Genomic DNA, 18,188 nt, shown 5'->3' on the forward strand with positions numbered 1-18,188 from the left:
TCCACCGGACATCAACAGCCTCAGGCCAACACACATCAACAGGAAGTTTCACCTTTTGTAGACTTAGGAACCTCTCCATGGTTGGAAGATCAGTTTTTCTCAAAGTAACTGCATCTTCACATTCAAACATGAAAGAAATGCAATTCAAAATCAAATACAAATACATAAGAGGCCCTGACTTCCACTGCCAAAAGAGTACCTTTTGCTGCAGGAACATTTTGGAGAGCTGCAAGGTGGTGGCCTGTGCTTGTATAACCAGGCAGACTTCATAGTCTTCAAAAACAAATGGGAAAACCACATTTTAAAGCTGTTTATTTAAACTGAAATACTAGCTTGTCTGCCACTTAAAAACCCAAGTATATGTTGGAGGTTTTTTATGCTGTAACGGAGAACGCTTGTAACCAGGAGGGAATGAGTCTTTCTACCTATCACAGCAATACAGCTGCTTCTGGGATGAAACTTGGTAACTGATTAATAACACACAATGGTATTACATCACAGTTTAGGCAGCTAGAGAAGTCATATATCCAATTAAAACGGCAGGGGTAATTTAAACAGGCAGATTACGGTAATTACCCAGGTTGGAATTTTGCCAGGACAAATGGGTTAACACCCCTACTCTAAACAGGAACGTTGTGGGATTTTTAATGACTGCAAATAGTTAAGACTTTGGTTTCCTATCTTGTCCAAGACAAAAGGGTTTGGTTTCGCTCTCACTTGTGCTGCTGTGTCAAGCTGGAATAAATACTTTTGGGTCAATGAGGTTTACGCTGCTGTCTGCAAAATAAGAGTTTGGCCCAGGGTGATGCACAGTCCCATGCTGAGGTTCGGCAGAGGCTTGGGGGGACACTATCTCCTACTGAATCACTAAATGCTGCTGGAGCTTAAGGTATTCCTTGGATAGGTCCTATCTGGCCCTGGCCTGGCTTGACGCTACTTTATTTATGAGGTCTGAAGGGATTGCTGCTGCCCAGGAATGACACTGCAGCTAAGTAACAGACTGCACTCTTAGACTGCTGCCTTCTCTTTTAGAAGGGGAAGGGAAGGCAGCAGTCCTTCTGTACTGTGGTACATAATTAGTAATGAACATTACCAAAGTGGATTTAGAGTATAACGAGTGGAAATCTGGTCTAGTTCCACTAAACCCCTAAAATGCCACCACGGTAATGGAGATCAGGATCTGCCTCATGGTTTAGCCAACTGCTTCTGGCTGCAGTTGCAAGCACTTTGTTTTTGAAGAGTGGAAGTGCTAAGAATCTAATGCAAGGAGACTATATGACTTTTAATGAATCAGGCCCTTGAGGTTTACTTTTCACCCATTAGTTTTGGAATGCAAAATACATAGCTATATTAGATAATCACAATTCCCCAGTATCATCCAATTATTAATATCTATAAAAGCCCCACATGAAGTAAGAGTTCTACATGACAAGCACAAAAGGATTTGTGCTTGACTTTCTTTTAATCCAACATAAACAGATGAATAATTCAATCAGTTCAAACAAGTTCAACAGCAAAAAATAAAAACTATTGTCCTAGAATGATAAATGGGGCTTTGAATACCATGTTATCTATGGCTTTGGGAGAAAAAAAATCAGAGTATGAGGAAAAGTAAGCAAAACAGAACACAGTATTAATTCAAGAAACCCTAAAACCTGTACTAATATTTAAAATACAAAACTTTTCTTGTAAGGAAAAATAAAATAATAAGAAAAAGACGTAAGAGAAGAAACAACAATTTGCTTACAAAATGGATATTACAGTAACACTAACACATAAACCAGGTTCCTAATAAGCAATTTTGCAGATGTTATTTCTGCTCAGATCTCGTATTGATTCAAATAAACTTTGCAATAATTAGCTGTAGCTCAAAAAAGATAAACAAATCACGACAATATACAATTGTTCTGGACAAAAGATAGAGAGCACTTCAGTGTTTCTAGCCCTGATCTCCAATTTGCTTATTATTAGAGAAGACAGGAGTAAATACAAAAGCTGGCTATTTCAGCCAGGCAATAGCTAATGCCAAGAAGAGAATGTGCATTCAAAGCTGTCCCAACTTGCTGCCTAATGAGTAGCAATTAATCCATCTTATTGTATTTCAAAATGCTGAAGACTCCATTCACATCAAAGGGAATATTTCAAGGCTTTTATCATTGTTCATTTAAAAAGTATAGAGCTATCTTTAGCATTTTATAATTGACAACAATATTTTCTTTTTAGCCCTCAATGCAGAATGAAGAATAATGGATTTTAAAACATGCAATACATATGAACTGTAGGTATTTTAATGTTTCTTTTTGTCTGTGTCTAATTAATCTTGCACTATGAAAAAATATCTGAAATGAAAGTCTAAGATAGATGTACACCCTGCTGTGAAGACCTTTACTCTCTATTTATGCTCAGCTTCCAATCCATCTTTTCTCCTGAATGGACAGAGTTGACTTTGGCTCCCTGACAGTGCAAAGATGGGAAATGTTGCAACCTAACACTATGGACTGGTGTATTTGACACAGAAACACATTAGAGTGTAAAAATTCTGCTTTGCTTCTTCCAGCCTCTGCATGAAAGGAAATGTCATGAAGAGGAGCCGCCTTTCAGATCTGTCTCCAAGGACAGCTTTATCTCAGCTTCTCCATTTTCATAAGATGAAATTCCTCTAACTTCAGGAAGATTTTAACAACTTCAGAAAAATCAGATTAAAATCCCTAAAACAAGTTTATTTTCCTGAAATAAGAAAAAAAAAATAGAAAGTACAACATCTCTGGAAGGGCTTGTGGGACATTCTCTACTGGTGGTCTTGAAATGTTGCAATAGCATTTACAGGCAAATCTTCACTTTCTTGCAGGCTACGGATCCGTTCATCCAGAGTGACTGCAGGCATCAAAGAAAACAGACTTTGTTGGACCATGCAGACTCTATGGCATGCAGGTGAGATTTCAATCTACTGGGTAAGCTTCAGTAATATTCTATCTAATGCTATGTGTGTAGATAGCTCTGAAATCCTTCCATCCATCTGGGTTTTGCAAAGAAAACACAAGAAGATTCACCCAAGTACTCCCCTTGCCATGAGCAGGATTCAGACCAAGGCAAGACAGAAAGATCTCTTGGTATCAAATAAACTCAGCAGATACTTGGGAAACAAGAGTTATTGTTATACTCTTCCTCAAACTAAGAGACCAGGAACTAAGGATCTGTCAACAGGACAGATTGGCCACATCCCAAAAGATCGGTACAAAAAAGCATTATGAAGAAAACCACTAGCAACAGATGTCAGCTGGGGGACAGGAGCCTCCATGCCATACCCCTGCTATCCTCAAGACCCTGCCTGTGATTAGCTCAACTAAAGCACCGCTGGCACACAAGGAGCAATCAGCTTCTCTGCAATACCTGGCCTCAGGAATGCATGGGAGGTGCGTAGGGAGGATGTCTGTTGGCAAAGAGAAAGAAACATGGGAGATATCCTCAGGTCAGAGCTGACTGAACATACAGCTGTGAAGTGGCATGAAGGATCTCTTCATTAATCCACAGAATGCTTGCAACTCACACTGTAGGTAGGGAACTGGACATCAGATGCATGGGTTTTTTTTAAGTAGCAACCGCTCCCCTGTATGCCACCAATCACAGCTTTTAGAGAGTAATTGCAAGTGTCAGCTCATTGTTAAAAGGATGAGATTGGCCTGGGTTGGAAGCAGTGCTTCCCTTGGGTATCTTCGTATTGGTCATCCTTCAAGAGGAAGCACGGACTACACCAGCTCCAGAAAAATGAGGCTCTATCATCTTCCTGAGGAGGCTGATGGGGGAGTCCAGGCTGCTGCCAAAATGACCCCCACTGAAACAGTTGGCAGTCATAGATATTTTCACCTTGTCTTCCTTTCACACCAGTGATACCCCTCTCAGACAGTTTTCAAAGGACACTGGCCCATACAGATGTTTAAATACAGAAATAATAAGAAAACCAGGCAAGAGCACCAACAAAATGTCTGGAGGAATGATGTTCCATCTCGGGTCCAAATTCAGCAGCTTTTCCCACTTCCAGGGAGTAACACTGCAGCTCCCCAGCAGCAAAAGCAAGGGCTCTCTTTCTCATAAAGGCAGCTCCCTTACAGCACCTTCTTGCATCAAAGTTTCATCTCTTCTGTGTGGGGATAACAAGGTCTGTGGGATGCTGCAACTTCTCTGGAAGGGTCCTGTGCAGGAGGGCAGATGTCATGCCATTGCACCTCTTTCATTAAGAATGGCAAGAAAAGGAAGAGGGAGATGGATGGGGAAAGCCTGGCTCCCCTGCCCTTTCTGGTCACCCCTCAGGCTGGGGTCCATGGAGGAGTCACCAGGGCTGTGACAGGGCTCCTGGGGAGCTAAGTCTTGGAGTCAGCATGAGTACCTGGCAGCTGGCCAGCAAGACAAGTTGGGGAAGGGCTGGGACATTTGTTGCCATCAGCGATGCCTGGAAGGTGGCAAGGCCAGCGGCTGGCAAACCTTGTCACCAGTGTGTACTCCATGCTCACCGTGTAGTTGTAGAGTCGAATCAAATGCCCCTGCAGAGTACGAGGGGTGTGGAGATGGGAGACTCTTCCTGAAGCAATCAATTCATTGCACCAAAACAGCAGCTCCCCGCTGACAGGTGTGAAAAGGAAGCAAGGTCTGAAGCCCTTACAAAGTGTTTTGTTGCCCTAATAGAGCTTTCCTTCTTGAGGTGACTCCTTAAAATGAAAAAATCCATCTGGATCTCTATTTACTGCAAATGGCATTTTGGCTAGGGGTCTCCAATACTATTAGGGTTTAGCTAACTTCTTTTTTCTTTGGAAAGCTTCAAAAAAAATCAGATAGCAGGAGCAGTATTTAAAAATAATTTTTTTTTGCTTTGTAAGTGTCTTCATATTTTAAGCTGTTTTGGACATCCAGAAAGGAAAATATTTTAGAACTGTAACTCCAATACTTCTGTTAGGCTCTTAGGCCTGGTTTTTGGTATTAAAGTTGGCTTCCTGATTTACATAGCCTTGAGCGCTCACCAGTCCTATAAAACTCTCTGAGAGCTGCTGGTGCCGAGCATCTCTGAAAGTAAGGCCACCTATTTACTTACTTAATTTTAGGCATCAAGAATTGACAACTTAAGCTTAAAATGCCACATATCTCTGTATTATTGCACCCTCGGTTAAAAAGCAGTACGTTTAAGTTGTCTTAGTTGTTCTTTATGAACCCCAACTGCTCAGCCAGTGCAGCTAAAAAGCCAGCCACCAACAGCCATACAAGCTTGCCAGCATGCTGCCCACTGCGGATGAAAAACCCAGTGCTTCTGTCAAGGAGGCCTGTTACAAAGCCAGGCTGTTATTTATATGCTGCAGTTCCAGGATCCTGGTAAGCATCTGCAGTGCTCACCGCTTAGTATTGTGAAATTACTTTCTGAAACATTTTGCTTTTAAGCTAGAACAAAAACGTGACTTGTTCTCATCTCGGGGGGAGGAGTGTGGGGAAATCAACAAAAAAGAAAAAGGGAGGGAAGTAAAAGATTTACAAGTTCCTTTGCTTGTTATTAAAAAGGGGAAAAAGTCAACAGCAAAATCTGCAAAACCCCCTCTTCCACTTTGAAATAATGTAAAAACAAAACAAAAAAGGTCCCAGAATCTCTGCTGGAAATCTTGAAAAAAGCAATCCAAGAAACCCCTATTAAGCATTTCCAAGAGTTTCTTTTTAGCCTTAGAACATATTTTTCTTTCCGGAAAGCAGGGAAAACAGGGACATGTACAATTCATCATGTCAGATTAAGCAAACATACTTAATATTCCCTGAACAGGACTCTGACTAAGGCTCTTCAAAGATTAAATGCCAATATTTTACTTTAAAAAAAAATAATTTCAGGGAATCTTGTAAATAGCATGTAACTGGAGGTGATACTAGATTATACTCTAGAAACACCTTACAGTTTGAGCAATCTTGATGAGCTGTGCTCTCTGGCACTTGGAATAAACAATCTATTTTAAGTATTCTTGATGGCATTTCAAAAGCACAGACAAAAAACATTTGGGAATGGAAAACAATTACCCCAATTCCCCCTCTGGAAAAAGCAAAAAAGAAAAAGTGCCTACACGACTGTATAAAACCCCCATGTATTTAAATACACTTCTAGCACTCAACTGTTAAAAATATAAATGAAATAGACTAATAGGTTAAAAATCAGGTTTAGGTGCCGAGCTGTTACAAAGAGTAGTGCACTTTGCATTTGGACAGTGTTAAAACAATGTTTTTAATGTGGATGCTAGTGCAGAAACTGGAGATTAAACACAAAGAGACGCAGACAGCTACCACATGCAGGAAAACGAGGTTACAGGCACAGCAGCACCAGGCGCTCACCCATCACCGCGGGGAGGAGGAAGGGACAGGCATAGCAACCACAAGCCCAAAAGCAGAAAAGCGCATACCTTCAGCTTGGAATGAAAATCACGAGATTTCCTTCTGGCAAGAACCTGAATGTGACTAGACACCTGCAGGGTAGGGGAAGGGAGGAAACAAAGGAAAAGCCTGTAACCATGGAGATGAAAAGCCCCCTACAACTGGGCAAGCCAAACGTACCTTAATGGCGGCTTGAATTTCTCGAACTTTCTTTCTTGCTAAGACCTGTATGTGACTAGACACCTACATTGTTCAGGTTTATAGGGGGAAAAAAACAACAAACAAAAGAAAAACAAAAAGCAAATCAAATTTAAAACATCTACTTAAAAAAAAAAAAACAAAACAAAAACAACCCACAAAACTTTTCTGAAGGGAGGAAGTTATTTGCATCTTCAGTAAGCTCTGCTGTTAAAGATACCACATTCCCAGCCAGATACCAATCTCTTAGCACTGAGGCTTAACAATACAGGTCATCACTGCAGTGACTTGATTAAGAGGAAAAAAAGAGTAAAAAAAAACAAAGGTATACTCCACCAGGTTGTGCATTCAGCTACGAGACAGAAGACATAGTTCACAGTTGGACACAGCCCACGTGCTTTGGTACCAATCTCCTCCGTGGTCAGGCTCTGCGATCTCATGCGGGGAGCTCACAGGATTTCTACCACATCTGCAGGGGATGCAGATGCCCTCTCTGACCATTTGCCACTAGGCTTGAGACATAACTTGGCACCAAGAAGTTTTATTCATTATTTATCGTGTTCTGCAGCTCCAATGAGGAGCCTCAGGCTGTATTTTGCCCCCACTTGAAATGCTTTAAATTCTGGTACAAATGATAAAATACTGACACAACATAGGTCCCTGAACCTGTGCTGGCTTCCTTAGTAATCTCAGCATCAAGTCTACCCACAAAAAACACACATAAGTGGGGACCAGTAACTGACATCAACTTGAATGATGTCCAGGTTTGGCTCATTGTCATTACATTTTGGTAACAAACCTGTGTAAACCCAGTCCTGCACAAGACCAGCTATTGGCCATTGCCTCATGTTGTCTGTGCAGCTAAGGGTCTGGACCCAAATTCACATTTCTGATTACTCAGGCACATACTGAAATCCATTCTATTGATGATGAGGTTTTAACGATGCTGCTGCAAGCATTGCCCGGCAGCACTCAGCATCCTACAGCCCTGTGCGAGAAAGTTTAAAACCTGCAGTTATGGTAACAACTGCTAAAGAGAAATCTCTTACTCCTGTTTGACCCAAGGCATACCATATCAGATGTTGCATATTTTTCCTAAGTTAGTTATAGGTCCTGTCTGGGAAAGAACAAAGCAAAAGAAAAGGAGAAACAAAGCTTGATTTCCTCCCTCTAGAAGACTATTCCATGACAATAGTAACAAAAAGCCTGTATTTTAGTAGGGAAACAAACAGTAACGCATAAATGAACACAGCCCCTGAAGGCCACCTTCAGACTTCTTCAGGAAGCAACACAGGAAATGGTTTGCAGTAATTCAGTTATACTGTTGCTTACTAAGCAATTTTGTAGTCAAACATGTAGATGAAGTTTTCACACTCGTTCATTTGTTTTGCTTTCAGTAGGATATTAGTGGTGGTAAAGGTTATACAAAGAAGCACAATAGTAACATTAAACTGCTCAGTTGAAACTCAAAAGTAATGACAATCAAACTTTTCTAAACGCTTGATCTGAAGTGATTTATGAATCGCTATGGAGGTTTGTACAAGTATGGAGGCAGAACATATGTAAGACACCACAGCCTCCTTGGATTCACCACAGCTCTACCAACACATGCTGGCCAAGAATCTAGCCCCAAGGTCTGCAGTTTGACTCATGATGCAACTTTAATATCCCAGTGTAACTCCTGACTCTTGGAGCTCGCACGGGCATAGCAGGGCAGAACTTGGGAATTTGTCTTTTGCTTCAGATTTCTTTGCCAATCTTTCGTTTGTTCCTTCTCCACTTGCTGCAGTTTCTTTCCTTTCTCATAATTTTTTCATCCCTTGTACATATGTTTTCTTCCTGACTGACAAAGGATACCACCCACGGCAAAATATCACCCAGTTCAAAGTGCTTTAAATCCAAGCGCTGGCAGCTGGCCACCTTTGTGCATGCCGACTCAGCATCACCTTTTCCTGTACTTCAAAATGCACGGAGCATGCAAGTGTATGAGCCTCTGCCTTCCCCTTTGTCACATACATGGATGGGGTGAAGGGGAATTTTGCACCTGATGTTAGAGAAAGCAATGGGACTCTGTGATTTGCGAAGCATTTTAAACAGTGTAAAGGTTTAGTAACCACTGCGTGAACTACACGGAGTGTGTGCCTTCTGTGAGGCTGCTGATCACCATGGATATTATGAAGGATTTAGTTGTATAAGTTAATGGTCATGTAGTAATCATCTCAAAAAAACCCCTTATGACTGGTTAGAGGTTTATTCCGACTCTTTGATGAATGAAATCTTATGGTGGTCACAGACCAGGAGCCTGAAGGCTCTTAGGGGATTTTTTTGTGTTATTTTTTCATCCCGTAGCAAGTACTGCCCATGAGCTGAGAGCATGATTATGATCAGTCCTGATAGCTATTTATTTATTTACCTCTCATATCCAGGGATCATAACCTCTATTATATAGGCAAATTATCTGGACTTTTATAAGTTACATTATTCACCATCTTAAAATAACCATGATATTCTGCAATTGTCCTTATGAAGAAATAAGGCACAATGCTTCATGCTTCTGCTTCAATTTCTGTCACTTTTTCCCCCAAATGCAGGGGATAATAGCTTCATGTATACATAGGTTAGTAAAAAAATTCATCCTCAAATTGCCACTGAAATGATGTGCAACATAAAGAAGCCACAGTTTTAAATATTTTCTAAACAACATGTATTTAATCTGAACAGTGAAGTCAATACATCATCTCATCAGAGCTGAAGCACAGACAGCCACTGCAGCCAAAAATGCCATGTTTTGTCATTCACTGACATGCATACTTCCCCACTGGGTTATTTTACCTGCTTCCTGGTCCGTGTCTTCCCTGTTCTAAGTTTGATGTATCTGGCTATCAATTCATTCCTACCTGAAACAAAGAAAATTAATGATAAGGGACAAGCGGCTTCACATAGATAAACACCATCAAAACACCACATTTAAACATGAGCTCCATGCATATGAGGCTTATGTCTTCTCACACCTACTCCACTTTTCCATTGCAAACTGTTTATCAATATTTCTCATTTTTCACCAGTATTTCTTTTCCCTCTCCTTAACAGACATTGCCACACAAACTATGTAGAGGACTATGGGTTCAGTGTTTTCCTGATGAAATCCTGCAGCTGTTTGCAGGCACAGGGAAACCTCCTTGGCCAGTGCTGGTGCCCAGGATGGTCTCCTGCTGGAGAACTCCCCATGCTGGAGCTCATACAAGGTCTGAGCTTCTGTGGCTTTGCTCCCGACTGCATGGGGTGGTGTTTGCCTTCCTTGCCCACCTGGACCCCTGCTGGGAGAAGCAGCTGCTCATAAGAAGGTTGTGTGCCACTTCAGCCAAAGCGCCAATCACCCAGATGCTATGGTTTTGCGTCAGCTTTTCTCCAAGTTTTAATTCTATGAGGAGGACAGCAAAATCTGCCCTTACTGTTGGGAAGCCCTCTGCCTCCTCCACTGACAGAAATCACTGCCTCAGTTCAGCAGGTTATCAATCACACCCTTAAACTCTACGCATAAGAGTGGTCACCCTGCGGTGTGCCTAAGTTCCTGCTGCAGTGGGGCTGATCAACACTGTGGTTTGTTATTCAGAGCTCTATTTCTCTTGGAAATGTATAGTATTTCCAAGTTTCTAAAACAGCTATTTGACTCTTCTTCAGTCACACATTATGCTACCTAATACAAACTAATGTTTTCTTTCCAAATAATTTCCTTCCTAAATATTGCTGACATGGAAGATGACATAGTTTTATGTGGTACCCTGTTTATTTTCACTTCATATTATGTTACTTCTCCATAAGCTGTAATAACTTAAATATACTTGTTCAACAAGTACTAAGTTATGGAATTACTTGCATTCAGTACAGGGGATAAGCAGCCTGTGTGTAGAAAATGAGAAAACTGATTTAGCAGCAAGCTGAAAATGGGGAGGTTAAGAAAATAACTTGTCACCCACCAGGTTATTTTAAAACGGATGAGTACATAGCTGTGGAATGCAGAAAGTTATTATATCAGCCAGGGACTCAAACTTTCAGTCTGATGTTGTGGGGGAGAGACGGGTAAGTTTTGAAGTAGCCTGCCTATGTCTAAACAGCATTTTCTTGACTGGAAGACTGAACACAGTCAAACTAGACCTTCATTTTCCTCTTTTCTTCTGTCTCTCCCTTTGGGACTTATTTTATACCCTTTTTATCAAATGTCTCATGGCTCCTGTCTCTTAGGTGGATTGTTTGCTAAAACGGTACTAGAATATGAAATATCAACATGCTTTCTCAGATTCCCTGTTTCGGTCTGGACTGTGCGCCAGGTTTCCCACAACATGTCACAATAATGGGAATGTGAGGTTTGTAACTCTTCAGCAGGTCTCTCCAGGAAAAACTTTGAGAGGTAAATTTTGTGTGAGCACTTATGCAAACAAGCAACATTTCTGCACACAAAAGGGGGATTTCCATACACAAACAGAGGAGCAGCTAGTTATTACCTAATTTCACGCAAAGACCTTGTCTTTTGGCTGGACAGAAGTTCTGCAGCCTGTAGTGCCCATTGCAATTTGCATTCACCCCATAAATACAAAAGCCTTGTGTTCATGGGGTGAAACTAGGGAATACTCGATTTCTGCATCTCGCTATTTTCATATTCTTTCTCATAATCCAACTGTTCACTTCAAATATGGAGATTTTGTTTTCATCGTGGTGGCTGTCCCTGTCCTGGGTTCAGCAGTAGCAGTCATTTTTCTCCTTCTTAGTAGCTGGTGCAGTGCTGTGTTTTTGAGCTTCAGCCTGGGAACAGCACTGATAACACCGATGTTTTTAGTTGCTGCTCAGTAACGTTTACTCTGACCAAGGACTTCCTGAGTCTCATGCTCTGCCAGGGAGGAGGGGAAGCCGGGAGGAAGCAGAGACAGGACACCTGACCCAAACTGACCAAAGAGGTATTCCATACCACAGCACATCATGCCCACTATATAAACTGGGGGCAGTTACCTAGAAAGGCTAGATCACTGTTCGGGTTGGGCTGGGTATTGGTTGGCGGGTGGTGAGTGATTGTATTCTCTTCCCTTGTTATTTCCCTTATCATTATTGCTATCGGTGGTAGCAGCAGTGGTTTGTGTTATACCTTAGTTACTGGACTGTTCTTATCTCAACCCGTGGGAGTTACGTTCTTTCAACTCTACTCCCCACCCCTCCAGGAGTGGGGGAAGGAAGGAGGGGGGAGCGGGGGAGAAGTGAGTGAGCAGCTGCGTGGTTCTGAGTTACTGGCTGGGCTTAAACCACAACACCCTCTATCACCTTCTGCAGCAACAGCAGCTACCTCACAGTGCCAGGATGGCAGCTTCACTTGCAGGTGTTGGGCATGGACAGAAACAGAGCTTCTCTACTCTTCATTTATAGTAGATGGAAAAGTTCTACAGTGGAAAAACATTATACAGTTTGGGAAAAGGAACCAAGGAGAGGTTGAGAGCCTGACGCCACAGCAATGAGAAGGGAAAGGAAAGGTATACAATGAAGTACGTGATACTAAATGTGGTTTGGACAAGAGTTTTACAAAACCTTCTTGTTTGATACTTTCTATGCTTCTGCAGTGTCTCTCTAATGAATACCGGGCTAGCAGAAAGTGGAGGTGCACAAAAACGAAAAGAAAATCAGGAAGATGAATTTTACCACCTGCCAACATGGAGCCCAAAGGGGTGTTAGCCTGCAACAGCAAGCCTCTGAGATCTGGTCAGATTCATAGATCACCATATTACTGCTGTCTTCAATACAGTAATTGGTATGAACATTTTCATATTTCTGAAAGCACATTTTGTTTAATTAGGGAATGTCCCCCCTCCTTCTTTGCATATCTCGAAGTATGTGCATACATTAAACACCCAGAGTAGGTTTTCTGGTGCAAAAAGCATTGTCAGGCTGTCCTCATTAGGAGCCAGTTGCTCTACAAGGTAACGTAAAAGATGTGTTCCCATCTCTCATCCCTCTGTCTACACTGAAGATATTTCAGATACATGGTCAAGCACAGGTCACTCCAGCCATCCCTTGCCAATTAAGCCAGTCCCATGCATCCCTCAGCTGTAGCTGAGGTTCTACAGATTTCTTCCCAGTCATGAGAGCTAAAAACCTATTTTTGAAGGAAAGCTCAGATTCCCTGGTAGGCACTTGACAGGAAAAGTAGCTTTATAAAGAACATCAAGCACTGAAAGTCTAGACTGTATTATTCAAAATACCGGCCAAGTGCTATCTCTAGTTGAGCCCCAGTCCACCCATGAAGTGCTCTGGCTCAAACCAAGGTGGGGTTCTTTAGTCACTGTCTAGCCTGGCAGGGGTATGACTAACAAGATTGTGGTTTTGCAAAGTGATCGCTTCCCCTTAAGGTGAGGTCTATCTGAAGCCTTCCTGGAGAAGAGTCAAGAGGGTGGAATAGTCTGACTTTACCTAGAAGGAGGAGGAACTCTATAAGAAACCATGCAAAGTGGCCGAGACAACAACCTTATGTTTTCCTTACAGCCAAGTTTTCAACACAGCAAAGAAACTTGCTGCAGGTTTAATGAGAGCAGGAGATACTGTAGTCTCATGAAGCTCACTAAATACCTTCTGCCCAGACACAATGATCTGAAAAGAAATAAATCCTGGTTTTGGACTACCAAAAGCCATAAACACAAAAAACAAGCACTGCCTAACATACAAGCTAGATGTCCCTGACTACAAGTTTACAGCCTTTCCGTTATCTACCGGAACTGGTGCTCTTCTTTACCAACCTCAACAGACACTAGCAGAAAAGATCTTATCTCCCAATCAGCTGTGGCCCAGAGAAGATTTTAGAGAAAAAAAGGCTAAAACACCCTTTCCTGTTCTTGGGAATGAGAAAAGCTTTATACAAAATGAAGCTCAAGGAACTTCTTTAATTGCCCTTTAGAAACCTTAGGGTAAAAAACACTCATTAATAAATGGATCTGTTTTTCTCTAAGAAGAGCTCAGCTATGGAAATACTTTCCATACACATCCTCCCTCTCTCTCCCTCCCTGTCATATATCTCTGAAAAATTGCCTGGCAGAAGAGGTCAATTTTATGAACTATAAATGTTCAGCTCCTTCTTGTCATCCACTACGACAGTCTCTACTTTGAATGTTTCAATTCAGGTACCAAAGAGAGACATGGGGAAGGGCACAATCAGATAAAACATCTTCACATCACAAGAATATTTTCCAAGGGTTTTGAAAAGATCTGGAGAGGACCACAACAAATATTTTATATAGGCTTCTTCTTGTGTGTTTTGTTTGCTTGCTGGAGGGGGTTTATGTGTTTTGCTGTTTGTTTTTTTTTTCCCTTTTAAATCCTTTTATCTGTCATGCTCTTCTTTACTGCTAGTGCATTTGCAAACTCTAGTTCTCCATCCACTGGTGTTGACGTAGAGGCACTGTACACAACAGAACATAGAATCATAGAATCGTTAGGGTTGGAAAGGACCTTAAGATCATCTAGTTCCAACCCCCCTGCCGTGGGCAGGGACACCTTACGCTAAATCATATCACCCAAGGCCTCGTCCAACCTGGCCTTGAACATCTTTAATCGTGGCAGAAAGTAAAATGGGGGTTCAGCTAGGAAACATCTGACTGGGCCCCCAGGGCAGCCCTGCTTCTGCCAAGCAATGGGATACAGGCTTCCTCACCTTCCCAAAATACTGCCATATCCCTGAGGAGTATCACCCTAAACAAGGGGGTGTGTGGTGATCCTGGACACCTCGCAGGCAGCATGGAGGGCTGACATTTCTGCCCTTGTTCAAAATAAGTAGAAGCAGCTGCAAAGCTGCAGAGAGGCTGCTCCCACCCGCTTCTCCTCAGGGAAGGCAGTTGTTGCTCTTACAGAGGGGCCTTGTGCATGGAGGCCTCCCCCGCTAATGCTATTTCCAAAAACAGCCTAAGGCATCCAAGCATCAGCCCCCACAAAGGTCTGCAACAGGATCTCAGGTGCCACTGCTGCTGCTGAGGGTGGGTTTGGCCCCACTTGCCCAGCACAGGCAAGGCCCCCAGTATGAAAATCACCTCCTGAGTGAGGAGGCCATAACTGGCAACCCCTTCACATGCCACAAATGGCACCATCTCCTCTGCACAGGAGCCACCAGGCCACCACAGGCAGCTCTACCAAGACATACATGAGCTGTGGACATATCCCCAGCCATGCCAGATCCCTTTCCCTTGGTCTCAGCCACAGGCATTGCTGCTCAAACCCAGTCCCCACTGGCAACAGGGCAGCAAGCCTGTGCATCGCAAGCCTGTGGAGCCACTGGCTGCATGGCAGGTGGGTGTCTTTATTTAGAACATTAATGACACAACTTAAACCTCTGCCCTCCCAGCTCCTAGTAATAGGCACTGTCTAAATGTGATAAAAATAGGCGAGTGTGGGAAACCAAGCTGGTTAGCAATTTGAAAATGGAGAGCTGATTTTTAAAAGTTTTCATACTCCGCAAAATAATTCAAGTAATGATCAAGTAGAAAAGTTCATTCTTTTCAGATAGTGGCTTACTGTGAATTCCCCCAAGTTCTAAGAGACTCTGGCTCGACACAGGTATTTTGCCTCTTGAGTGCAAAGCCTAGGGACAGACCAGCACCAAACTATTTACCTCCTGCTCATGGCAAAGCTTTTCAGCTGGTTATGGTAAACTCCATCCCTGGCTGCCTCTGCTTGAAAGTGCTACAACAGCCTGGTGATTGCAAAGTGTTGCACGTGTGCCCAGGGGCCAAATTTGGAGAGCTAAGGGGAATTTTGCTTGGTGAGGAGCCTGCTGATGAGCTCGCTGCACCTCAGGCTCTCCCAAGACAGCTCCTGTGAGTGGCACTGAGCCCGTTGTCTCACTGCTGAGCATGGGCCAGATCCAGATCCCACCCGACATTGCAGGGTCCGCATGCGGCCATCGTCTGCAGGGACATGTTTGGTTTGAACACTTTCGTCCATCAGAAGGTGGCCGTGGGGCCCTTGGGCAGCTGGGCTCGCGGTCTGCAGAGGAAGGGCTGCTGTGCTGCAGCGCTCAGCCCTGGTGCTCTTCTGCTGCGCTTTGCCAGCAGAATATCCGGCTTTGGGGGAGTTCGCCTAAAATTTGCCAGTGCCGGTTTCCGAAGCTGCTTTACAGCTAAATTGGCTAACAAAAAAGCCTCTTGTAGATAAAAGAGCTCTGCAAGTCAACAACTGGCTAAGCAGTTTAAACCCCTAAGTAAGGCATCCTCTATTTAAACGTTATAGGCAAATCTAATTTAAGCTTTTAAAAATATTATGGGCAGGTGTTTAAGTCGTGCGCACACTGGGCTTGCGAGGGCTGCCGAGGGGGCTGGGCGGCGCTTCCCAGGCGGGCAGCATTTTGTTCAGACAAGCTTTCTGCAGAAGGCCACGTGACAGAGGCCAAATAAACAGCATCTGGGGATTTTCAATTACAGACCTTCACCCAGCATGCCTGCACTGTAATCTCTACCAGATGAGGCTCAGGCCTCACTATTTTCAATAATTCACACACTGTGTACACATAACATGACAATAAGGGCATTCATGCAACCGCCTGATTCGCACATCAAAGCTCCCAAATGGCCAGCTGTAAGCATGCTTACTGCTGAATAATTCATTCTTTTCACAGGCTTGAAAAAACGCTCAGCGGGAGTTGGCAAGCTTGTGTTCTTTCCTGTGTGGTATGCTAAACTCAAATTTTGAAAGAGGTACAGCCCCACTAAAAAAAGAGTCAGAGATCCAACTATTTAAATGTGCATTTGCGAGCTTTTGGATGGCCGCTTACAAAAGAAAAAGAAAAGGGGGGAAAAAAGGAAGCTCTAGGTTTCCAAGTGGGTAGCGGAGATAAGATGCAGTAGCCTACATGTTTGCTGGGGCAGGTGTTTAATAGAAATAAAATTGTTAAACTGTTTTCCAGATGGTAAAATGTTTTTTACACATATTATTCCTCGCCAAATATCTTACAGGTACCAGAGGTATAATAGTTAACAAGTTCAGCAAACTCAAAATCTCCACATATTCAGCACGTATTTTTCTACTATATAACAAAGAGCGCTTTTAGTTAAGACTAACACATACGAAAAAGGCAAACACAGAAACACCAGAGCTAATTCTGCAACTCCTATTTAGTGTTCGCACAGATATGGGTTGAATACTAATTTCTAGATGATATTTTAACAACTCCAAATTTGCAGCTGTGTCTCTGAACATTTATTTAGCTTGCAACCGGTGAGTGTTCCAGGTTTTGAAAGTACTTTGGCTTTACACAACAAAGACATCATTTCCTTAAGAAAAAAAAGAAGGGGGGGGGGGGGGGAGAGAAGGGTCTGCTTCATAATATCAAGTTTTCTTGACTGTCAATCAACGCCAGAACCAGCAGGATCAACTAGTCGTGACCTCTCCTTATAGCAAACACATGCTGCTTACCAGCTGTGGACTGTGTTTTTTACACCCTTTTCTCTATCATTCAGAATGGCTTCCTCCTAATCACAATAATCCCAAAAGTGCTAAAACATATCAATCGTCCTTTAAGCCCTGCCTACAAAAGGCCAGCCGTCCAGCCTTTATGGGCTTGTCCAACAGCAGCTGATACTTCATTCAACTACAAATCCAATTTAGCAGTTACAAGAGGTTTAGCATCACTGGAAAAATATTGGTGTTGATCCTGCACTCTTAAGTCAGCAAATATTCCTTTGCCATATTGTTTAGCTTTTTCTACCGTATTTACACTTCTTCTGGATTTCCCTGAATGACTTCAGCAACAGCATTTAACCTCTGAACTGGTAATATTTACAGTTAATCAAACAGTGATTTTTAAAATATGTTTACCGCAATTACAGAAACATAAACCCATTTGTATTCCCACTGTTACAATCCTGAAAAAAACCCTCAACAAACCCAGAAACAAAACCAAGCCCAACCAACAACCCTAAAAACAAATACAGTAATTTCATTCAAAACCATAGAGCACACTTTATGCACTAGTTATGCAGGATGTTATTTATTATAGCCCTTTGGGCAAGATCATGGCAATTCTTTCACTTACGTATTTTTAATTGCCAAGTGAGCCAGTGCAAACAATCCCTTGATCCCCCTCCACTTTTTTCTTCTTTTTTTTTTTTTTTTAATCTCTTCAAGCAGGAATATATGTAATGCCTTAAAGTAAAGAGGGGAGAGCCTACCTAGGGAATTTACTATTCCCTAGTCCAAATCTGCAAATGTGTGGAAGCACTCCATTTTAGCCAGCCTTTAATAATGGAAATATAAGGCAGCAGATAAGTCCTCCAGCCCCATGGAAGAGAACGGGAGCTGCTTTTCACTTGATCTGTAATGAAAATAATCAGCCTCAAACCTGCATCGAGCACAGGATTCCCATCTCTCTGCATGGACGCTTGTCAGAGGGCCAGGGCCACCTAGCTCACCCACAGCCAAGGGCACAGGTCCCCCCACAGCTCCCCAGGGAACGGGAAGGGGGCAAAAAAATACACCAGAGTGTCTTAGGGAGCTTGTTGCTTGACTCTGCATCAAATCTTTTCAGAGCTAAGGCTCTGCCTCTAAATTTGGGTAGGAAACATGCACAAAAGTGGCCATTC

The 18,188-nt window shown here is 42.7% G+C and overlaps 1 protein-coding gene across 7 annotated transcripts in view; it reads right to left on the minus strand.

Moving 5' to 3' along the window:
• TEAD1 (TEA domain transcription factor 1) overlaps positions 1 to 18,188 on the minus strand; it is a 162,249-nt gene that overhangs the window by 37,048 nt on the left and 107,013 nt on the right. For 4 of the 7 annotated variants that reach the window (XM_061462900.1, XM_061462904.1, XM_061462899.1 and 1 more), the window contains 3 exons: positions 9,421 to 9,485; positions 6,571 to 6,633; positions 6,420 to 6,482 (listed from right to left, as the gene is read on the minus strand). In XM_061462900.1, the coding sequence (XP_061318884.1) occupies positions 6,420 to 6,482; positions 6,571 to 6,633; positions 9,421 to 9,485 (191 nt within the window). The remainder of the gene's footprint in view (positions 1 to 6,419; positions 6,483 to 6,570; positions 6,634 to 9,420; positions 9,486 to 18,188) is intronic. The other 3 variants (XM_061462905.1, XM_061462903.1, XM_061462902.1) reach the window with 2 other exon arrangements.

Source organism: Pezoporus flaviventris, unplaced genomic scaffold (assembly GCF_033815535.1).
Source record: "Pezoporus flaviventris isolate CSIRO_AGI_PZ_B2104156 unplaced genomic scaffold, CSIRO_AGI_Pfla_v1 ptg000036l, whole genome shotgun sequence".
In the NCBI taxonomy this organism is placed as follows: Eukaryota; Metazoa; Chordata; class Aves; order Psittaciformes; family Psittacidae; genus Pezoporus; species Pezoporus flaviventris.